General features: G+C 43.5%; 4 protein-coding genes across 7 annotated transcripts; 2 read left to right on the top strand and 2 right to left on the bottom strand.

The window, feature by feature from the left end:
- Positions 1-1,303: 1,303 nt before the first annotated feature.
- LOC115408918 (uncharacterized) lies at positions 1,304-9,739 on the top strand. The gene is made up of 16 exons (XM_030119885.1): positions 1,304-1,557; positions 3,153-3,180; positions 3,269-3,403; positions 4,765-4,848; positions 4,986-5,086; positions 5,179-5,284; positions 5,365-5,406; positions 5,496-5,644; positions 5,716-5,778; positions 5,857-5,914; positions 5,991-6,202; positions 7,141-7,188; positions 7,266-7,317; positions 7,406-7,501; positions 7,587-7,625; positions 7,770-9,739. The coding sequence occupies exons 1-16, from the start codon at positions 1,420-1,422 to the stop codon at positions 8,591-8,593; spliced, it is 2,175 nt and encodes a 724-aa protein (XP_029975745.1). The 5' UTR covers positions 1,304-1,419; the 3' UTR covers positions 8,594-9,739.
- A 143-nt stretch (positions 9,740-9,882) lies between these two features.
- Positions 9,883-16,637, top strand: creld1b (CRELD disulfide isomerase 1b). Of its 2 annotated transcripts, none has more exons than XM_030119574.1 (11): positions 9,883-10,088; positions 12,629-12,753; positions 12,839-12,921; positions 13,061-13,171; positions 13,481-13,572; positions 13,735-13,914; positions 13,990-14,085; positions 14,174-14,257; positions 15,045-15,140; positions 15,223-15,363; positions 15,446-16,637. In XM_030119574.1, exons 2-11 carry the CDS (start codon positions 12,637-12,639, stop codon positions 15,664-15,666), a joined length of 1,221 nt encoding a protein of 406 aa, XP_029975434.1. In that variant the 5' UTR covers positions 9,883-10,088; positions 12,629-12,636; the 3' UTR covers positions 15,667-16,637. The 2 variants fall into 2 exon arrangements, with proteins under 2 accessions (XP_029975434.1, XP_029975435.1); XM_030119575.1 differs by having other exon boundaries at positions 9,883-10,092; positions 12,633-12,753.
- Positions 16,638-16,965: 328 nt separating this feature from the next.
- LOC115408785 (trichohyalin-like) lies at positions 16,966-18,843 on the bottom strand. The gene is made up of 6 exons (XM_030119709.1): positions 18,834-18,843; positions 18,602-18,738; positions 18,381-18,508; positions 18,242-18,301; positions 17,978-18,167; positions 16,966-17,813 (listed from the first exon to the last, which is right to left on the bottom strand). The coding sequence occupies exons 1-6, from the start codon at positions 18,841-18,843 to the stop codon at positions 17,703-17,705; spliced, it is 636 nt and encodes a 211-aa protein (XP_029975569.1). The 3' UTR covers positions 16,966-17,702.
- A 388-nt stretch (positions 18,844-19,231) lies between these two features.
- Positions 19,232-22,210, bottom strand: mbd4 (methyl-CpG binding domain protein 4). Of its 3 annotated transcripts, none has more exons than XM_030118702.1 (8): positions 22,104-22,210; positions 21,731-21,988; positions 20,919-21,643; positions 20,417-20,521; positions 20,174-20,308; positions 19,945-20,094; positions 19,626-19,729; positions 19,232-19,521 (listed from the first exon to the last, which is right to left on the bottom strand). In XM_030118702.1, the coding sequence occupies exons 2-8, from the start codon at positions 21,835-21,837 to the stop codon at positions 19,447-19,449; spliced, it is 1,401 nt and encodes a 466-aa protein (XP_029974562.1). In that variant the 5' UTR covers positions 21,838-21,988; positions 22,104-22,210; the 3' UTR covers positions 19,232-19,446. The 3 variants fall into 3 exon arrangements, with proteins under 3 accessions (XP_029974562.1, XP_029974563.1, XP_029974564.1); XM_030118703.1 differs by having other exon boundaries at positions 21,731-21,933; positions 22,104-22,205; XM_030118704.1 differs by having other exon boundaries at positions 19,233-19,521; positions 20,417-20,482.
- Positions 22,211-22,234: the final 24 nt, after the last annotated feature.

Below are 22,234 nucleotides of genomic sequence, written 5' to 3'. Positions count from 1 at the left end.
TAGAAATGAGCTGCAGTGACTGTTGGACACATCAACATGTTACCTTCTTTGCATCTGCTCAGCTGGTCCGTGCACCAGTTGGTGCAGGTGTTTCAGTCTTACAGATAAGCCAAAACAACAACCGATGAACTGAATTAACCTCAGTTTGAAGGAAGTTAATAATTAAGCTTTTGAAAACATGCAAAAACAGTAGAGTGAGCCATGCCACTGAAATATCACAAGGTCGATTCTGGGGACAGAAATGTACCGCTGTAAACAGAATGACTATAATTTCACTGTAACAAGACCTTAAAACACTGAAAGGCTTTATGAGGTATTTTAAATTCCTTCACAGATAACTATGAAGAAACTGACCTGGTTTGATGGGCTTATCATTAACTACATCTCTGTTTTCATGTCTTACAGCAGTGTGAAGCAGGTTCTTTGCCAAGCAAACTCTTCTTTGGATATATGATATTAAAGTAAAACAATCACGAACACTGCGAGTGGGTATTATTGTTAAACTCTTTGAGCAATTTTACTCCTACTGAACTGCAGATCACAGCATCTAATCCTCTTTGATTTTTTTTCATAAACACATTTCACTACTAAATCCTGCATTTATGGAGCCACTTCATGTTCCACAAGAATATTAATTACTTTGTTATAGCTGTATTTTTTAATGAAATGTGTACTTTTGCAAGAAAAGGACTGCAATTCTAACAATGTGACAGCAGATGAAGATTGTTGGTGAAAATGATCTTGGGACCGTTTTTAGTCTCTCTGTTAAATGGAACTGTAAATATTTACTCTTTTTTTTGTTTTGTTTTTTTTACAAATGATCAATTTGCTTGGACATATACATAAAAAAATCACAATGTAAATGTGAAAGCACTTTTTCGACTCATTTGCTCTCACTCATGTAGAAAGTGATACTGAATAATATTATGAAAAGTGATATAAAAAACTTTTTTATTTGGCTCTGGAGAAAAAAAAACTTCATGTGATGGTGTTTACCCTTTTATCAATGTACACTTTTTTTTCATATTCCTGCCAAACTAACTGGTAAATTAAAGCTATAGTAACACATTACAGGATCAAATTTGAGATAACACGTCTGTTTGTGGTCATTTCATCCTTTCATGTACTGATTTGATTATAAAAAAAAATGGGTTATTTGAAATAACTTTCAATAAAATCAGTCCCTGAGTGGCAGACTTCATTTTCAGTTTGAATCCTGCAGAAGGTGGACGCCGTGCGGCAGGTGTCAGCTGAGACCCCGCCCCTTCCCCCGGCTCCCGGAGCCGTCAGTCGCCGGGAGGGCGTGGACCGAGAACCCGGAGAGTCTCCGCGGTGTGAGATCCGCCGCGGGACCGGACCCGGTCATGTCCAGGGCTGGTGAGCGGGAGGGAGGCCGTGTGTGTGGACCGTCCCGGGAGAATGTGCGCGGCTGTCCACCGGGGACCCCCGGTCCTCCGGGTCCTCCGGGTCCTCTGGATCCTCCGGGTCCTGCTGCTGGCCGCTGCAGACACGCTGGACCGGACCCACCGGGACGCACCTGAGCTCACCTGCAGCGAGGTAAACACACACTCACAACTAAAACCAAAACTCATGTGAAACCAGAAAGGAATAGTTTTTAAAACACAAAACAAAATGGAACAAACTGGAAGATTTAACAGAGGCAGATAAGAGATAAGGGGAGATCTCAGATCCGAGTTTAATGTTCATTACTTATTTACCACCGTGTCCGAGAGCAGGACACCTCACTCCACTGCTCCAATTCCAGGGACGCCAGCTTGAATGGTATCTGCACTCTCGTGCTCTCTCTCTCTCTCTCTCTCTCTCTCTCTCTCTCTCTCTCTCTCTCTCTCTCTCTCTCTCTCTCTCTCTCTCTCTCTCTCTCTCTCTCTCTCTCTCTCTCTCTCTCTCTCTCTCTCTCTCTCTCTCTCTTTGATTAAATGCAGGGAGAAATGTGAATGAAACACATTTGTTTATACTGGTATTCATGTGCAAAGTGAATTTCACCTGCAGGCTAAGGACAACTTGTGTTTGCAACACACCTTTACAATAAGTGAATAAAGATCTATTTAAACAGTGACACAACAAACACACGTGGGTGCATGCCTTTGCAATCACACAGGTATGCACGCACGCACACACACATACACAGACACACACACACACACACACACAGTGAAACGTGTATTTAGGAAGTCTTGGTAGAAGTTTAGTAATGCAGTAGAGCAGGAAGAAATTTTTTGGCTTATCAAAAATTGAGGATGGTCATTCTCTTACTGTTATGATATTGTTGCAGCTCACTTTTCATCTGTCATGATCTGAATCAAACAGTCACTGTTGCTGGTAAATGTATTCACCCCATAATGATTTAAATAATCTGCTGAAATTACTTAAAACGTTTTAATTGGAATTAGGTTAATGTAATAGACTATGTAGACAACCTGTATAAACATTCAAATAAGTTATTTTTACTTACGGTGAAGTGCCAACCATTAATGTGAAATCATATGTATTAATGTTGAATAATGCAGGAAATTGGTGAATTTTGTGGTATTTTGTGTGGAATTCTAAAACATTTGGAATCAGTGGTCTTCATGTTCCCCCTGCGCCTGTTTGGGTTTCCCCCTGCTGCTTCAGCCACCTCTCACCTCTCACCTCTCACCTCTCACAAATCTACACACATACTTGTTGAGCTAACTGATGGCTTTACATTTGGCCGGTGTGAACTTATTTTGGGTGGTCTTTAAAATAAGCATTAATATGCTTCAATGATCTCAGGTCCTCCACCTGATCAGTCACATACCAATTCTGATACGTTCAGCTATTTTGTTTTATTTTAATTTAAAACATTACACTCAAAGGCGCTTTTTTTTTTAAATCTTTTAATTTAATCTTTTCTTTTTTAAAACCTTTTCCAGTTTTTTTTTATTAACTTTAAGTTACAATAAATATGAATGTGTAATACAAATGTGAATTACAGACAGCGAGGTCAACAAAGCCATAATTTCCCATCATGTTGCTCTATAATGCTGTCGTTCCTCAGCAAGCTTTCCAACACCACGGTGTCATTAAGCCACTTCTTTTAATTCCAGTTACACATCTGTTGCAGCTCTATTGTGGTTTCACTTGTAATCTCCTGTGATGTCTTCTGACAGGGTTTGGCCCACTGCCGCCTGAGCTCAGGTAACAACACCATCGATGTGCGGCCGTCTTATTTCTCAGTCCGTCTTCTCAGTAAATGTGCAGTTTGTCCAATCTTCTCTCCAAACAGGGTCTTCGTTCCCTGAAGCCTTGCCCGATCCTCGTGGGCCTCTGACTGTCTCACAGTTGAAACTGAAAGTCGTTCTGTGCTGTTCAGAAAAACAGGACTGCGTACTTTGTCTGCAGATCGTCGTCAGCCTCCGAGGTGACTTGGCCGTGAATCAGACTGGGGGATTTGTGTTGGGTTTTGATAGCTATCAAGCTGGATCGTGTGTTCCGACTCCGAGTCACAGTTGTTGGTGCTACGCCCATTGTCAAGCAACTTCTGAAGAGCTCATTGTTTAGAAAGATATAAAGACGATGATGTGTTTCTATATGAAACCTGCTGTTGTCGCAACTGTTTGGCTTCATAACAAGATTGTTGTGAAAAATGTGAGTTTGAATATAATCAGTATTAGTTTTATCATTATCTAGATTATTTTATGCATTCCCTTCCAAATGTCTGAAGAGGGGAGTATGTGGCAAAGTAATGCTGAAAATAGAAGCAGCAGTGGAAAAGCTGAAATCAACTCCCAACAAGCAGACGAGTGAATACTTTTGTTAATGTTGCTGATGTCTTTGCAACAGATACCATCAATAGAGCCGAATGTTCGCGTGACTGACTGCTTACTGATGTTATCAGAAACAGAGACCATCAGTTCCAGCATTAGAACCAGTAAGCTTGAATTTGTTGAAAAAGTATTTCTGGGGAAAGCAGCTTCATATAATGCTGAAACAAATGGTCAAGTAGTGAGTTGAGTTAACAATCAGCCATTTTCAGTGTATTTTTAATCTGACAGTAAAAACTTGGCCAAAAGGCAAACTGGTGTGACACAAAAGAATAGTTTGCCTGTCGTGACCTCATGTGACCTCAGAGGCAAACCGGTGTCATAGACATCAGTTATTGTAACTTATTACTCCCAAAAGTAGAGAACAGTAACACTTTATGAAACGTTATTCACAATGCTGCTAGTTTAGTTAAACAATGAGACCTTTTCAAGAAAATGCATGTAAACAGATTTATTCTTAGAGGGTTTGAAGTTTTCCTCTTCTTTTTTTTATTCGTCTCCTCAAAGTTCACTTTAAACTTGACAACAACGTCTTGCAAACACAGTCTGCTCTTCTTTTCACATAAGAAATTAGTTTCATATTAAGAGACCATTTTTAGTATTATTCAAATAAATCTTCTTTAAATATATACTTTAGGTAATTTTATGTATTATTTTCAACTATATTTCATATTTTATATCCTTCCTTGTCTCTGATACCATTTCTCTGAAGGAACAGTTCCTAACAGAAAAGCACACACACACTTAGATATGCGTGGAATGCAGAAACGTTTGCAGGTTTTATTTAGGTACTCATCTGAAGCTAAGTACTTTTTTTTCATGTGGCATGGCGCAATCTTACCAGCTCATCGTATGACAAAACAAAAAGAAAAAAGTTTAAATAAATGTACAGTAATATTGCTGCATGAGGCCCAACATGTGTTCCTTACGGGGATTTCTGTCACACACGTTGCTGCAGAGATCAGTGCTGGAGAGGGTTTTTCTGGTGAATCGGGAGACGACAGCGATGAGGAGCGGACGAAGCAGCTGGCAGAGGGAAGTGGTGAGTTTTGCCTCCAGGAGGCTAATAGTGGCTCTACTTTGACACGGATCCTAACAACGTTGTCTCTTCGTGGTTCTCTTTCTTTACCCTCATTGTTGAATTACTGGCCTTACTCACCTGTCTACTCTGTTTCACAGTGAACTTGTGTCTCAGCTCTCCAGCGACTGCTGATCGTTGTAAAGCTCTCCAGTTTGAATGGGCTTCATCAGGCCGGGCGTCTCAGCAGTCCACACATGAGGTGAGTTTGAGTGTGTGTGAGGGAATGACTTACTGAGAGGAATTCTTTCTCATATGTTTCTTTCTTTCTTTCGTTTTCTTTTGCAAATGCAGCTGCTGTTGACAGAGAAAGTGAATTTTGAAAGTCCGGTTGTGGTCCGAGCGTATTCGAAGGGAGGACTCATCTTCCAAAACATCTCAGTTCCCAGTTTGTTGGAAGGTGAGTCGATGTGAGGAGGAATCTCTGAGGGGTTACAGCTGAGCAGCACCACTCAGCACTTTCTTCTTCCCCTCTTGCAGTTTGCTCCATGAGGCTTGACGGCAGCTTAAAGAAGTGTGAAGGTAATTGTTGTAGACTGCACTTCCTTCTCTTGTGCTGTTCTCGTCTGTAACAGCAGCTGTAATTGATGATTTACGCAATTCGGTCTCAGTTCCCAGACTCAGAGTCATGACTGGTGATCTGAGAAATTATTCGACAATCGGGGAATTTTTCCTACGACTGGAAAACACTGACGCCAGAAAAGATGCGTTGCGCTGGCAGATGGTTTGGAATGACAACGCTGGAGAGGTCCTGACGTGGGTCAGTTAGTCCTCAGTGTCTTCCCATCAGTCTGTTCAATCCACCTGTGTAACTTTTTATTCTCTCTGCAGCCCAGAAACAAGAGTGAGGTCGTCATTCCGTCCCATTTGATCGTGCCATGCCTGTGCTTCAAGGTAACAGATGTGCTGATCGAACAGGAACATTTTCAAGTCAAACGAAGTGTGGATTAACGAAACCTTATTTGTTCACAGGTGTGGTGGACAGGAAGTGACCTTCAAGGAAAATATTGTCCTTTTAACAGTCAACAAGGTAACGAGTAGTCAGGTTAAATTTAGAGAGCGGCTGACGCCAAAGCTGCTCAGAATAACAGCATTGGTTTATCCAGATGCACTTCAAAGGATGTGGCACAACGTGACCGTGTCCCTGGAGGAGTCTGGAGCGAGGGGAGGGCTGACCTGGAACGTGACGGCGCCCTGCAGGCTGGACGCGGAGCTGTGGCTCTGCAAGATGGACCCCGCCGGAGGTCACTGTGAAGAGGTGACGGGCTCCCGGCAGAAGCTCCTGTCAGACTGGCGAGCGACACGCAGAGGACACTGGGTAATAACCTGGGCTTTTAATGCATAAACAGCTAGGCTCAACTCACCCTCATTCTACTCATCAATCACAAAATAGGAGCTATTTTGTCTGAAAAAAAAAAACAATTGTTTGCATCAATTTAGATTAAATGGTTGTGATTAATATTGAATTATTTATATGTCATATGTGCATGATTTCTGAAATTCTGAAGAATCATGACAACCCTGCACAGTTCAGCTTTTCACTTCTCTCAGTAACATAAACACCCTCAGGCTGTGTTTTTAATCACCTTTTTTTTTTTTTTTTAGAAAATGTTTCTCCCTTTCACTCTGTGCACCTGATTTTTAATTTGAAAACATAAAAAAGTGACACCATTTGATCATGCTCTCCATTCTCCATCTGACACCTGACACATCCAGCAAGGCATATTCCTGAGATCATCTTTGCAGAGGTTAGAATGCTTTAGCACTCGGTACCAGATGTGGTTCATTTTAGCTCTCCAGAAATGTGTGCAGGTTTTTAAGCAATAAAGTGGATCTCACTGCAAATATTTTCAATCCCCAAGCATTTCAGCGAGAGCCCTATAAAACGACCAATCCTCAACTGTTCAGGTTGGATCAGGAAGGATTTCAGAGGAAAAGCCAAGGTGCCAAACTAAACACGATTGCTTGAAATGCAGCGGCGACGTCAGAAGGGAGCGGTTAACACACACCTTTAGTCAGATATTCAGTTACACCGAAATGTGATGTCCCGACACGCAGCTCTGCAGTAAACTCTTTCTAAACTTGTAGAACACTGCAATGATGGGTACTTTTTTTTTTTCTTGAATTAACTACAATTTAAAGAGAAAATCACTATAAAATGGCCTGAACAGCTAAAGATAAAACTTTGGTTAAAGTGGCTGTAAAATCTATGAAATCTTTTAAACTCACTGAAGGAATATTTCCTCAACCTTTCAGCAAGCGGGGGAGTTCAACCTGTCGTCTCAACCTCTGTTTTGTATTCAGGTAACTCTTTTAATACTTCACACTTATCAATTACATTGTCAATATTTGTTCTACAACGTCCATGGATTTATTTTCAGATGCAGATCAAAGGGATGGAATCATACTTGGAACCACACTGCCCATTCACGAGTAAGACTGTTAATTATTGTCCAGATCAAATGTTTTATGAACAACTTCCTTGAAAACATTCGGAATGTTTAACATTTTTTTTTGCCAGCCTCTCACTCCAGATGGGGCCTGGCTCTCCTCGTTGCATTACTGCTGGTGTTTCTGGCTGTGCTCGGAGCATATTTTATACAAGGGATCCTCAGAGGTCAGCTTTCCACCTCAGAGTCTATACTGCTGTACTAATAACAAACAGACCAACCGTCTCAGTGTGAACTGTGTCTTTGATTCAGGCTATGTGTGGAGATGGCTGAAGGAAGAAGACGTGAAAGGTAGGAGACGCTCATTTCAACTATTCACCACTTTTTACATCAGCTCTTTTAACTGTACTGTGGTCCTGAATTTTAGTAATAAATATATACAGTTCGTCAACAAAAGAAGAGGCTGATGGAAGCCGTCCTAATCTTCTTCTGCAGGCGCCGTGGGCGGTGGTCACGTGTTGCTGCTGTACTCTCCAGATGACGACAGGAGTCTGCCAGGCCTGCTGTGTCACTTGGGCTCCAGCCTCCAGGCTCTGGGCTTCAGCGTGTCCCTGGACCTGTGGAGCCAGGCCGAGCTGGGCATGCTGGGCCCCGTGCCGTGGCTCCACTCACGACTGGACCGGCTACAGAGGCAGGGAGGGAAGGTGGTGCTGGTCCTCACCCAGGCCACCTGGACAAGGGCTGAAGAGTGGGGGGTTCGAGGCTGGGAAAGAAGCCTGGCCAGGGATAAGAACGTGAAGGAGGAGGAGGAGGAGGAGGAGGAGGGAGGAGGAAGAAGCGGCCCTGCCTCTTCTCCGTGCGGCGATGTTTTCAGTGCCTCGCTGAGCTGCATCCTGGCAGACTATCTGCAGGGCCGCGCCGGCGAGAGGTTCATGCTGGTGCAGTTTGAGTCCCTCCCTCCCGAACCTCCGGGCAGTTTCCGGCCGCTCCCTCAACTCTTCCGCGGCCTTCACGTCTACAGCCTCCCCTCCCAGAGCCTGGGCTTCCTGACCGAACTGGCCGGAGCTCGGCAAATGGCCACGGCGTCGGCCAGACGGAAGAGGGCGGGGGGGCTCAGGATGGCGTCCCGCACTCTGGCCCAAAAGCTGTCGGGCTTTTCAGCTGGGGCAAACGTGTTACGCCTCGCCGGGGTGTCCCAGAGCTGCGTTGGTGCGGGACTAGAAGACTCGGGGGAAATGGTCCCCTTGCAGACATGTCTGATCACCCCCCCATCCAGCCCAGACACAGACCCCAGGGACAGTGAGGTGGACTGGGTCTGACAGCAGGGGGGTAAAAACTGTTCTGGGTTCAGCAGAGTTGAAGTTTTTCATATTAAAAAAGCACAAAATAAGAGTTACAATAGTCTTCCATAGTTTGATAGTTACTAAAATGTGTCTGAAGGACTGGTCACAGTGTTGGAGGGATTCCCTGCACTGGATCAAAGAAGAAAAATATAGGTATTCACACTACTGTCGGTCATTTTGTCACAAATTGTCATTTGAAAAACGGCACTTAAAAACCCAAACAATGCTCACAATGGAAAACAGATTTTTATGTGACTGTGTGTCTGAAGGTGTATGTCTGTGATGTATCCGATGCGATGCATTGAAATAAGAGCATCGTGGATACTGATGGATCATGTAAAGTGTGCTCTTGTGATAAAATGCTCTATAAGAAAAACTCCATTTACACATGAACTCTCTTTTATCAACTGGATTTTACCTATTTTGTTGTGGGTTGCTCACTATTTTACCACCTTTTGTGTGTGTGTGTTGGTCCCCTGTTTTCATTGTATTTAATTGTATATCTCTGGATGTTTTGAGTGTGTTTTGTATATGTTTATGCACAACCAGTTTTTTTTTTATTTTCAGTCATTTGTGAAGCACTTCACTTGTATTTTATTGTCTGAAAGGCATTGTATACATAAAGACTGATTTTTTGACGTTAGATGCATAGATCAATGTTAACATGAAACTTTTTCTTTTTGAATTTTTCCAACAATTTTTGTGAATGCAAGTTCCAACAGGTATGGCTGTGTGTTTGGTCCTATTTGCTGGTGAAATAGCACCGATCAATGTGAATGAAGGTAGATGGATTCAGATCCAAATAATTAAACAGAAGGAGGGATGCATGGGAAAGAGGTGGGGCAAGTAAACGTTCAAGAATCAGTATTACTCCCAAGCTTGGCAATTATTTCTGAAGACAGTAAAAAAGAAACAGAACTGGAGATGAATCAGGAATTAGATGACTGATCATAACAGGAATAAATGAGTGTGTTGGTGTTCTTGTCTTGCATCTGATCAGGAAAAAAATGTTACATTATAGTAAGCATAAGTACTTATAAATTAATAAAATGTGAAAATATGAGCGTGTCTGTTTTGCAGTGTATGCATGTCTTGTGTAAAATGAAGCATTAAAAATGTAAGCTCTGATAGGGGGACTCGTTGATTCTTGTAGATGTTGGATGACAGCTGGCCGTGCAGGGGGATGCTGACAGGTCTGTGGATGGAAGGATCGAGTCCCTGCAGGTTTGGGCGGTGCCAGTCAGTCAGACATCCTCCCCGGAAAGCACAGAAGCGACTGGAAGCTGCTCTCTCGTTCATTCATTTCTTCACCCGCTCATCCGTTCATCGCAGACGGTGTTCGGGTCTGCTCGCTGCTAAGATGACGCGTTTGAAGCGCTGAAAGTGTCCCAACATGTGAAGCTGTGTGTCGGGGAAGCAGCCGGGAGTCAGACAATCATCGGTGGCGCAGCGGACTGGTGGTTTATCCAGCAAGGTGAGGAAACCCGGTGAAAGCACAGCGACTGGTTTAACTCACAGAGGTTCAAATGTCGCTTCGAGGACGGTGTCGCGGACTTGACGGACTTTAAAGGCAGATTAGCTCCGGCTGGCAGCTAGCTCCGTCCCGACCTTAGCCACATGCTAGGCGGCTAGTTGTTGTGGTGCTGATGCTGCTGAGCTAACGAAGCTAACAGGGACGCTGAAGCATCACAAACCAACCGAACTGCGTTGTTTTATGTTCCATGTTGAAAACGGCGTTAAGCAAACGTGGGCACTGGTGTAACTCGTTGATTGCATAGGAGAGACAAAGTCTTATGCTGTAATAATGAGTGGATCTGAGGATGTTTGCAGAATAACGCCGCAGTGTCGATGCTAATGTGTTAAATCACCAGTCTGATGGTCATAGCAATATATTAACGTTTCTTATTTACTAAATATAAAATGAGTAAGGTTATTACCAGACAATACAGTATAAAACAAATGGTGTGGAGAGAGTATAAAACTATCCAGCATCCTGGTTTTTTTTTGGACACTTTTCAGACAAATTTTAATGAGAGATGATCGTTGTGCTGAAACTGGATGATAATGACATTTCTACAGTAATGATCTGTTATATCGTGTGATAAGTCAGAGCTCACTGCTGAGTGTGTGTCTGTATGGAAAGTGTTCATCAGATTATTAAAGGATTAGAGTTATTAAAACTAAATTGTGCAAAGGGATGACTGCTGAGGCAGGTGTGTCTGGTCATCTGGTGAAAAGGTCTGCATAATTTAGGAAAAGCAATGGATGAAATTAAAATATTAAAACAACCAATCTATTTAATCAGGATTTCAATAGTTGCTATCGTGTATACTGTAAATGTATTTTACACTATGACTTTGAAAATTGTTCCCTCGCTGATTTATCATTTACTTACCTTAACAGCACATGGTCACCATCAACCATTATACGTACTCTGGTCTGAGCTGTAACAAACACGATCAGCTGAACAGCCAAGTGCATGTCCTCCTTTGGCTATTAAAACAGCCTTGACCCATGGAGGAGGAAATTTCAAGGTGTTATGCAGCAGATCCTTTATCCCCTGTGTGCCATGTGAAGTGGAACCTCCGTGGACGTAGATCCATCAATGAGACTTTTCTGGCTATGATCCTGAAAGCGCTTCACTGCTTTTCTTTGAGCAACTGCAGAGCGAAGACCCCCTCAAAGCCCCCCACCCCACAGAAGCTGTGATTTTGGAGATGCCGAGTCATTTCTAGATCTGACTCGAATCCAGATGCTTTTTCTGCTTCTCGTACATTAACAAAAAAACAAACTCTTGCCTGATGCATCGGACTCTTTACCGGATCCCATTAGAAAGAGATTTTCATATTAAAACCACCAAAGATTGGAAACACAGACAAAGCTGTTTGAGGATTTTATTTGACTGATCCAGGTCATTTAAAGCGATACTTCAACATTTTGGCAAATTGGCCCATTTAGTGCAATTCCTTAGTCATTTCGAACAGCATACTTACTTTTTTGTGAGGGCGAGCTGTTTTTTTATTCAGAGGTGAGTCGGGGAAGGTTTTCGGGATGGACACAATGGAGGTGGATGGTATTTTTGGTTCCCCCTCGTCAAATTCATCAAATACAAAATCCAACAACCCCAAAACACTTGGGTGGACACGTTATAATCCGCACATTCACTACGCTGTGGAACACCAACAAATAATATTGTAGCGTTACGACACTGAAGCAAATACTGGGAACTACTTTTTCTTTTGAGATCACTACGCCCAGACGCCATGTTTAGTAAGTAGTTCCGTCTTAGCAATCTTCGCATAAAAAAACTCAATCTGGTAATTTTGCATTAATATTTCACAGCGTAGTGAATGTGCGGATTATAACGTGTCCACCAAAGTGTTTTGGGGTTGTTGGATTGTGTATTTGATGAGTTTGACGGGGGGTACCAAAAATACCATCCACTTCCATTGTGTCCATCCCGAAAACCTTCCCCGACTCACCTCTGAATAAACAACAGCTCGCCCTCACAAAAAAAGTAAGTATGCTGTTCGAAATGACTAAGGAATTGCGTTAAATGGGCCAATTTGCCAAAATGTTGAAGTATCGCTTTAAAGTCAACCCCAACATAAAGTAAACTCAAATAAATGGTTATATTGCCAATGATGAGAAATAATTGAAGACAATAATGAGCAATGGAAAAACTAAAATGAACAGCTCTCCGATCAAATCCATTCCTCCTCTCGAGTATCTGTGAATATTTTCATTCATATCATTGATTATAATAAAAAGGAAAACAGGAAATGAGAAATGACATTGCCACACCTAAAAGTATGCATCGTATTTTCAGTATGTGACATTAATATTGTTGAAACCCTTCTTCAATGACGTCTCGATTTGGATTGTATAGATTTGTGGTGTTGGCGATGAAAGTATCTAATGCTTCCGTTAAAGCTTGTTGATGTGCGTTTGAAGATGTTTTCTCTTGTGTGTGGGTGTGTTTGTGTGTGTGTGTGTGCGCGCGCACCCTCTGACAGACCATGTGGTGGGCTCGGCCCTTCCTGCCCGCTCTGGTGCTTCTCTCGGAGCTCTCTGTGGTGAGAGTCCAGACGGCGCCGTGCCAGACGTGTCGGAAGCTCACGGAAAGTTTCATCAAGGTACGGCAGTGATGTTAGTGAAACATCAACTCTGAGACGCGCTTTTCTCCGCACTGTGAGCCTTTATCTGTGCCTCTCATTTTAGGGACTGGAGAGAACGGCCAATAAGAACTTTGGTGGCGGTAACACCGCCTGGGAGGAGGAGAAGCTCGCCAAGTATGCACGCAGGTACCTTTTCCTCTGACTCATTCAGATGACACAGCTGGTTCCAGGTTTTAGCTTTCCTACATTTGTGGCCTTCTTTTATGATGTTTTGACATCTAATGAACACATACTTATCTTAATGTTTGTGTTTTGTTTCTTCCAGTGAGACTCGGCTTCTTGAGATTGTCGAAGCTGCTTGTGAGAAAGCAGATTTTGAATGTAACCGTCTGCTGGAGCAGATCGAGGATCAGGTGGAGACTTGGTGGTTTCACAGGTAAATGCTTCGCTCAAACCTCTAATAGGGCAATTTATCCATAAACTAATCTACCATACTGAGAAAATGAAAGCTATTTCAGATCAAAATGAAAAAGTTTGGGATTATAGCACCATTTCAAGCAAACAAAGAACTGTGGCGTCTTACTTCATCCCAATCAGTTTAGATAACCAATTTAGTGTTAAATACTTTGTCCCAGAACCAGGTAATCAATTTAAATAAGCATACTAATAATTTTGTTTGTTGTTGAGATCCGTTGTTTGGTCTCAGCTTTTCCTCCCTGACTGACGGAGTCTGTCCGTCCTGCAGGCAGCAGGAGGCCCCGGACCTGTTCGAGTGGCTCTGCATCGAGGAGCTGAGACTCTGCTGTCCGCCCGGGCGCTTCGGACCCGACTGCAAAGGTGAGACAAACGATAAAACATTAAACTCAAGCAGCCTGATGTCGGCAGTGCGGATGTGAGTAGAACAAACCCCAGAGTAGCTCCAGTGTTTCATAAATATGTAAAACATGGACTTTAATTAGAACCATGCTAATTCAAACCTTCAAATATATTCTCATTCAGAATGTCCGTCTGGAGCCGGAGGTGTGTGCGGAGGTCTGGGTCGCTGTGAGGGGGAGGGCACCCGCCTGGGAGACGGAGAGTGTGTGTGCGACCCAGGATACTCGGGGAGTCTGTGCCAGAGCTGCGCTGACGGATACTTCAGGGAGACGAGCTCCAACGACAGCGCGGGAGCCTGCGCAGGTGCCCGAGATGGCGGCTTTTAGAAATCCTCATCAGTTCGGGGTCATCTTAAGCTGACCTGTCCTCTCCTTGCAGCGTGCTACCACTCCTGTAAGAAATGCTCGGGGCCGCAGGACTACAAATGCCTGGACTGCAAACCCGGCTGGATCCTCCATGACAACAAGTGCGTGGGTGAGTGTGGATTCGGAGGCCCCTTGGTCACTCGTTTGCGTTCACTCTGTGGTCGCACGCTGTTTAACTCACCTTACATGTCTTTCAGATATCGACGAGTGCGGCACGGAGCTCGCTCGCTGCCCATCGAACACCTACTGCCACAACACCGACGGGTCGTATGAGTGCAGAGGTCAGCGTTCCCACTACAATCTTACCTGTTCTTCTCACAGGGAGCAGTTTTTATGATAAGAGGCAGACATTTGGATTGTTAAATAATTGCTAGGAGTCATCGGAGTGTTTAAATAGTCAGTTTTTCCTCCTGCGGGTCAAGAAGTTTTTTTTCAGCTGCAAATCATGCTTTTAACTCGGCATAATCATCACCAAGAAGAGTAGCAGGAATTTAAATGAAAGAAGTTAAAACCAGGCACTGCTCATTATTTTGCTTGAAAAATGACTGGAAAGATAAATTAATTTCCCCGGGAATCAAAATATTCCCTTTTTATGCCCCAGAAATTAAAATAGAAAAGAATTTTTTGGGGGGGCAGAATTTTAATGTTTTTTTTTTTTTTTTTTTTTTTTTTATTATCTACTGTCAGGCAGAAACTGATTCATGATTTGTGAATCCATAAATAAGCCTGCTATCGCAGCTTCATAATTTTGACTCTTGCATCTGATATGTACAGCTGTGTGATTTTTTTTTTTTTCACCTCTGTTCAGCCTCATAAATTCGCCCCCTTGTGCCAAATATATAGCGAATGTCAGAACACTGAAGCAAGAAAACATCTGAAATGACGTTCAGATTCACTGCAAAAATAATTGGCCTGTTTTATGGGACAAACTCATTTAAAAATGAATGCGTGGATTAACTGACTCGTTACTGTCGACGTAATTCACTCATGAATTAATTTCCTCGGTGTGACACATTTACGCCAGCGTCAGTGCGGCCTTTAATCTCCCGTGGTTCAAACCGTCCGCAGGCTGCGACCAGGCGTGCGTGGGCTGCATGGGCAGTGGTCCTGCTCGCTGCAAGAAATGCGCACGTGGCTACAGGCTGAAGGGAGCCAAGTGTCTGGGTAAGTGTGCAACTCCTGGATAGATTCTTTATCCTGGAATTATCTGCTGATACGCTTCCAATGCCGTGTGTTGTGCATGTAGACATAGATGAGTGCAGCGAGCGTGCGATAGCGTGCCCGGGACTCAACGAGGCCTGCATCAACGAAGAGGGCTCCTTCCACTGCGACTGTGCCGATGGATTCATCAGAAGAGACAGCATCTGTGTGGAGAATAAGCCTCCCGGTGGGTGGCGGCTGCAATAAAAGTAGAAAAACGTGTTGTTGGCAGTTTCACGGTGAGCTTTCTCCTCCTTTCCTGTCCTCAGTCGACCCAGACAAGGGCCTGTTTGACGACATATCGGACGACGAGGTCCTGGTCCTGCAGCAGATGTTCTTCGGGGTCGTGATCTGCGCCCTCGCTACACTGGCCGCCAAAGGCGACATGGTCTTCACCGCCATTTTCATCGGAGGAGTGGCGGCCATGGCGGGTTACTGGCTGACGGAGAAAGGAGACTACATGCTGGACGGGTTTCTGAAGGGACGCTAGACCGTCAAGGTACCACCACTAAAGAGAGACCTCGAAGCACCAGCCGACTAAGGGGACTAACTCTCAACTGGAGGCAGGAAACTCGCTTTACAGTTGCTAGCCTTTCAGGGATTAACTTGGAGAGTGACTTTAAAGGGCTTGGGTTCATTACGCAGGAAAAAAGAAGGAAACTTGAAGGCGGTGAAGCCGTAAATCCAAAAGAATATCAAAGCAACCGTGCACTGATCTAAAGGGACTGAACTGAATCCCCTACCTCAACTCTGTTGGGAACAAGGGTGACATGAAGACCACTACTGATTGTCAAAATCGATTATGCATTTGGATGTCTCCTCTGGCCTCTATGTTACTCAAGTAAAGATGTCGATTTCCTCCACACAGAGAGAACCTCCTATCATCACGCCCATCCATGTTTTCCATCATCTCGGTGTCTGAGGCAGAGGTCTGTTGGTAGTTTGAATGCCGAATGCGTTTTGACTGTGGAGGCTTCCTACAATGCTTGATGTTAGAGTTTTCTCCGCAGAGCTGATCCTGAATGACTGATTATTTATGTTCACTGAATGACTTTTTACCTCCTCCTTCCCGCTGAATGATTGTTTTCAGTAGTAATGCATGATAATAGGATCTATGATGAAAGGTAAATACACTGTACGTATTAATTTATTGTTTTACTTTGGCATGAAAGGGAAACTTTTAATATCTGCTGAGCTCTGACCTGGAAGATGCAAATGATTTTCTGTTGCCTTATTTATGTTTACGATAATTATGTTTGGTCTTTGCTTTTATTCCACCCGACATTCTATCATATTTATGTGAAGATTTTAAATCCTCGAAACTTAGAATTCCAGCAGATGTAGTAGCACCATTGGAGAGCCAACCACGCCTCACTTTTTCTTTGACGATTAATTTATTTTCCTGTGTGGAATGATGTTAATCATTATGGATATTTACTTTACAATAAAAATGTCTGCCACCATCTTAAGTTGGTTTTTAGGTGTCATGGCTTTTATACTTGCCTTTCTTAAACCTTTTTTCCCCACTGCTTGCTGCAGTAATAACGGGGAGGCTGTGTGGCTGATAAATCCCAATCTGGAGGCCTTTTGAGAGGCCGGTGCCTGGGATCACAATCTGAGATTGTTTAAATAAAATCATTAAAACTCAAAGAAAACCACAACGAGACAGTTTCTAGAATCTAAAGAAATTTTGAAAGCTCTTCTTCTTCGCTTCTTTTGAACATTTTTGAAAATCGTCAAGATGTCTGCAGGGGCAATAAAAGGAGTAGAAACTGTCGACATATCAAACAATAACCACTTTTATTATGTAACAAAACTTTGACGACTTCCACATCAACCCTCCCTGCTGAGCTGAGCGTGTCTTGTGGCATCGCGGCTGCACTTTTACGAGGCCAGAACTTGTAAAATGTTTGACGGAGTTAAAACGGCGTCGGGGATTCCCACATCAGGCTGTCCACCAAAGATCTGCTGAGAGGAGGCTGTCGTCTGGACGTCCGTCTCTGTCTGACTTCAGGATGTTTTGGGCCCGTGTTGCTTTACTGTTTGCAACAGAGTAGTAGAATCCAAATGGCAGCAGCCAGAAATGAAGCGCATGAACAGAACTCTATTAACTTAATCAAACCATGAACAAACTTTCAATGATCCTCTTGTACAACCAAACTCAAAAGACAAACTACTCCCATTCAGATGAAAGTTTCAGTTCTGTGATATGTTTTATAGAACGACTACTTCTTTGTGTGCACTTCTGCTGTCTAATGTGATTCAGTAGTTGTGAGATTTATTTAGAGACGTTTTTCTTATAATGCCAATTTTGTGTGTAACATGTACACATACTGCATCTCAACACCACTGAAAACTTAAAAATCAACACATTTCATCAAAACCTCTTGAATATGATATCTTGCAGGAAATAGTTATGGCACCGTGGTCACACCGTTGGATTTTGTTTCCCTCTGACAGTCATGCATACTGAAGAGCAGGAGTGCGGCCTGAGTGTGAGGTTTTGACTTCTGCAGGAGGCTCGGTCTATTTCAGCGTTCCACTCCAGTTAATGGGGTTGAGGCGCAGCAGCTCTCGCTCCTTCAGGGCCTCCTGGGAACGCGTTAGTGCTCGGTCCCTCCAGCTCTGCTCCATTAGCTGTACACGCGCAGCACAAAGAGACAAGAGAGAGAAAACCCTCTGACACTCCTTCGTATTGTAGCTTCAGAGCATGCCGTAGCATTTTCAGGACACTGTTGTAAAGAGCATAAACACAAAGGCATTAGCGGGGAATGCATAATGCATGCTGCGTGGGGTTGTACCCTCTTGTTTTCGTCTCTGTATGCAGACATGGCTTTGCTGTGCCGGATCCTTTGCTCTCTCTCGCTCGACAGGGCGAGCCGGTCCACTTCCTGAAGATGCTCGGCCTCTTGCACCCTGGTGGACAGCTGCTGCTTCAGAGCGGTGCATTTCTCCTCGATCTGCCTCTTTAGCTGCTCTCGCAGCTCCTTCCTACAGAGATGAGAGCAGCTGTTATCTGCCGAAACACAAAGACTAGTGAGGCTGAAGTGATTGTTTTTATCCACCTGTATTCCTCTCTCTCACTGCTGCTTCCATAAAAAGGTTTTCGCCACACCTGATGGTACCTGATGATGGGATTTCAAGTCAAACAGAACAAACAACACCTGAGATCTCTGTGAATGATCTTCTGATGGGCAGACCTACCTGTAATGCTCTCTTCTCTGCATGATCAGTGTCCTCTGGTGGTTGTGGTGGTGAACAGCTGGCGTTTCCAGGCTGACGGTGCGCTTGTGGACCATCGGCGGATGTAAAGGGTTCAGCCTGGGGATGTTCTAAGTCACAGATTTACAGACCATGTTATTATGATTTCTATTTTTGTTTAATGACAGACACAACACAGGATTATGCGGTGAATCTCTGCCCACCTGGGTGCTGGTCCACAGCCGGGCCGAGTCGGAGATGTTGGGAAACGTCATTGGAGTGACCACCAGGCAGCAGCTCTGCCGGGCAGCAGGCGTGCTGTGAGGAAAGCAGACTGGCGTGGAGGGCGTAGAGATGGATGCTGTGGTCGTGAAAACATGAGCGCATTCATAAAAGTCTCTTCTAATGCTGAGATAAACTGTAAATAGGATCAAATGAAATCCTTGTTTTACTTACGTAGTTTCATCTTCACAGCTTTTCTTCTGGTTGCAGAAGCGATGTCCCGTCTTTGCGTATAATTCAGCTTTTCCAAAGTATCAAACCTTATCATGATCAACCTCTTTCAGTTTCAATCATTGCACAATTCCAAAAGTAAATAGAGAAAACTCCTGCAGTGGCACTAGTTGAAGATTAAACTGACAAGCCGGAGCGTTCAGTGGGTGTTTTGCGGTGGCAACAGTTGCCCTGGGAATCGGGTTACCAGCCACCAAAAGAAAGCTGCTGCGTACCATGCATCAGCGCACTCATAAAGAAAGATTATTAGCCTGTGACAGTGGACCAGCCAGACACAGAAAGATGATCACTTCTGGGTCTCATCTCTGTGTAAAGCAATGAGTCAAGAAACCCAATCAGAGGGAATCAGTTCAACTTTAAACCATTTAAAACATTTTATTCATTTATAGCGAAGCAGAGTAAAACTTTTTCAACAAAAGCTATTAAGCATGGTTTTAAAACGAAGTAAAACTTTTTATGCTGATGATAGTGCAGGTGTTATTGAAACATAACTGTTGTTAATACGTGATATGACAGAGAAAGATCTGAGAAAGTCCGAGCTTCATCCTCCTGGGGTTCAGATTCCCAGAGCCTCGTGGTTCTCCCACAGCCAGGCGTGATACTTGTTCAACATGTGATCAGAAGGGGTCACCTGTCGCAGGCACATATCAGCAAAAAAAAAAAATCAGATTTCGCATTAGGTATGATTACAAGTCTAATACGTAAAATGTAAAAACGTTGTGGGATGACCATCACCTCTCTCCACTCGTTGACGCAGAAGATCCTGTACGAGTCGTTGCCGTACTTCCCGATGCCGTGCAGCTCAATCGGGTAGTGCCACACTTTAGACAGATATTCATCTGTGAAAGACAAACGGGATTTTGCAGATTCCTTTAGCAATTGATCCTGCCTCACTCGTCAATCGGCCATAAAAATACAACTACTGTGAGTGAAGTGAATGAACAATAATGTTTGAGTCCATGATGGGTCTTGATGGGTCGACTTCCCATGTGCTATTATGGGAAGTAAAAGCAGGAGGGAAGAATTTAAACTATTGACAGAAAACCGCATTCACCTGAGAAGCGGATGATTGTTTTGGCTCTGAGCTCATAAAGTCCGAGTGGCTTTAGGAGCTCAGAAATGGGCTTCCAGTCGGCCTCTCGGGTCACCTCTGCAGACGGGTAATGCTCAAAGAACTGCCACAGCACTGGGATCGCCATCTTACCTGTGTTCAAAGAACAGTAGTGAAGTGTAAGGTTTTGATGAAGCACTCATGAAATGAGGGAACATGTGGAGGATGTTACCGCTCGTCTTGTTCAGAAATATGGTGGCCACCAGGAGCTTCCACGGGTCATGGAAAAGGGTTTCCTGCACAAGGTTGAAAGGCGATCGGGGGGGCGTCCACTTTTTAAAGGCCTTCCTCTTGGGTGGACTTGGTTCTGAGTTTGGACAGGAAAAAAAAACAACTCTAAAGTTTCATAAATCTTTTGATTGTATGGCGGTGTGTCCCAAACAGAAATGTATCAAAAGAAGTATTCAGACATTACCATCTCTGAGGGGCTTCCGGCTGAAATAGGGGCTAATATTTCGTTTGATTTTGGAGCTCTTGGTCTCTAGACAGACAGCCAAGACAACAGAAAGAATAGAAATTTCTAAAAAAAATGTCAGTGATTGACAATAAGCAAATCTTAAAAAATAAAACCAGTATCACTGAATCAATGATGTACATAATAATAAATAGTCCTCCATTATATTTTTCAAATGATGTTTTAGATAGGTATAAAACACTGTTAAATGAAATATTTATGTGCATGTGCATAAAAGTAGAGGTTTTAATTATCCATAAAATCCACAACCTTTCAAATCTGACTTTCACTGAGCTCAGGGAGCCTTTTGCCTTCAGATTAACAGTAAAGTGGCAAAGCTCTGAGAAACCTGGTATTAAAGTGGCTTAACGCCACCATCCCAATGTATAACAGAGGCATAGTTCAAATTTTAAATTATTTCCCTTTCAACTTAAATCTGTCAAACACTTCAGCTCGTACTTACTATTCTGGGAATCCTGCACTGGAGAGTTACTCCCACCGTTCATGTCAGGTGACACCGCCTCGTCTTCCACATCCAGATTACTGTCAGCGTCAGCCCCAGGTTCAGAATTAGATTTATTCTCACCTTTGCTGTGAGAAACAGGCTGAACGAGCTCCTCCTCACCTTCGTTCTCACTGTCAGTGGCAGGTTCAACATTCAGAGCCGGGACTGAAGGCTGTGAGTCTGCCTGCACATCCTTGTGAACGATCAAAGTGTTTTGTTTATCACTGGAAGGAGCCAATCGGAGTAACTTTTCACGCAGCAGCTCCATGCTTTGAGGAGTTTTCTGCAGATTCACATCACACTCTATTCCTGAGGGCACAGCTTGCAAGCAACACTTCTCAGTCTCATCAGTTCTCTCTTCACAAGCTTCTAGTGAATGTGTGACTTTCTCCGGTACAAAGTCTGCTTCCTTATGATCGGTATCTTCTGCAGTTTTCTCTTTCTTTTGTTTAGAATCTTTTCTGGAGGGAGAAATGGTGCTTTCAGATTTTTGTGAGGGTGTACCCAGCATTTCTTTCATCTGTTTCCTCTCCTTTAGTTTGGAAGACAGAGTTTGTGAAGAGGTAATAACATGATCTTTGGGTGTGGTGAAATCAAAGAGAGATATGTCCACATTATCTTCCCCATTCTTCAGGAGAAAGGCTTGCAGGGATGGCCTTGATCGAAACTTCTGCCCCTGAGGACTTAAGATCACACACAATACATGAATTAAAATCTTTTCGAACTGCATTCCTGCTCATCTAAGTCGTTATCAAGGTTTTACAACTCACCTTATAATGTACACATCCAGTTTTCCTGCAGTTTTCCCGGCTTTGCGCTGCTTCACTTCTTTGATCCAGCCAGCTGGCATCGCAGACGTGGAGCTCAGATCATCCATGTCCCTGTACCTTCAGCTCAAGTCTCTACTAATAACGTGGGGAACATCTTCAGATGTGTCACAGATAGCTGACATCTTTCAATGCTGCCACACCACCTGGAATATTGAAAGCACTTCTGGAGTCATCCCTGATGCGATCGCCAAAATTTAGCTGAGGGAATTACGAAAAGAGCAAAATCACACCGTCATTTATCTATCATTATATTTTAAAGCAAGCAACAGTGACAAAGCAGAACACTTGAAGCAGCACAATAGGCTTTACTTACATGGCAGACATTCTGGTGCTGATTTTGGTGTGCGGATCTCTGTTATTTTGCTGCGTAAACACTCCACTGACATCAAGCATGTTACAAACAACAAAGGAGGAAGTGGCATGCAACTCCGCGCATGCGCAGTG

Source organism: Salarias fasciatus, chromosome 20 (assembly GCF_902148845.1).
Source record: "Salarias fasciatus chromosome 20, fSalaFa1.1, whole genome shotgun sequence".
NCBI lineage: Eukaryota > Metazoa > Chordata > Actinopteri > Blenniiformes > Blenniidae > Salarias > Salarias fasciatus.
This window is presented reverse-complemented; position numbering and strand designations above follow the sequence as displayed.

Coding starts and splice junctions, on each gene's coding strand:
- LOC115408918 (XM_030119885.1), top strand. CDS start 1,420: ATGTGCGCGGCTGTCCACCGGGGACCCCCGGTCCTCCGGGTCCTCCGG. Junction 5,407..5,495: donor CAGCTTAAAGAAGTGTGAAG/GTAATTGTTGTA, acceptor ATTCGGTCTCAG/TTCCCAGACTCAGAGTCATG. Junction 6,203..7,140: donor CGACACGCAGAGGACACTGG/GTAATAACCTGG, acceptor TCAACCTTTCAG/CAAGCGGGGGAGTTCAACCT.
- creld1b (XM_030119574.1), top strand. CDS start 12,637: ATGTGGTGGGCTCGGCCCTTCCTGCCCGCTCTGGTGCTTCTCTCGGAG. Junction 13,915..13,989: donor CAGCGCGGGAGCCTGCGCAG/GTGCCCGAGATG, acceptor CTCTCCTTGCAG/CGTGCTACCACTCCTGTAAG. Junction 14,086..14,173: donor CCATGACAACAAGTGCGTGG/GTGAGTGTGGAT, acceptor CATGTCTTTCAG/ATATCGACGAGTGCGGCACG.
- LOC115408785 (XM_030119709.1), bottom strand. Junction 18,168..18,241: donor AGTGAGAGAGAGGAATACAG/GTGGATAAAAAC, acceptor TCATCTCTGTAG/GAAGGAGCTGCGAGAGCAGC. Junction 17,814..17,977: donor ACAGAGACGAAAACAAGAGG/GTACAACCCCAC, acceptor GCGCGTGTACAG/CTAATGGAGCAGAGCTGGAG.
- mbd4 (XM_030118702.1), bottom strand. CDS start 21,837: ATGGATGATCTGAGCTCCACGTCTGCGATGCCAGCTGGCTGGATCAAA. Junction 20,522..20,918: donor AGTGCAGGATTCCCAGAATA/GTAAGTACGAGC, acceptor CATTTTTTTTAG/AAATTTCTATTCTTTCTGTT. Junction 20,309..20,416: donor CCGGAAGCCCCTCAGAGATG/GTAATGTCTGAA, acceptor GTCCAAACTCAG/AACCAAGTCCACCCAAGAGG.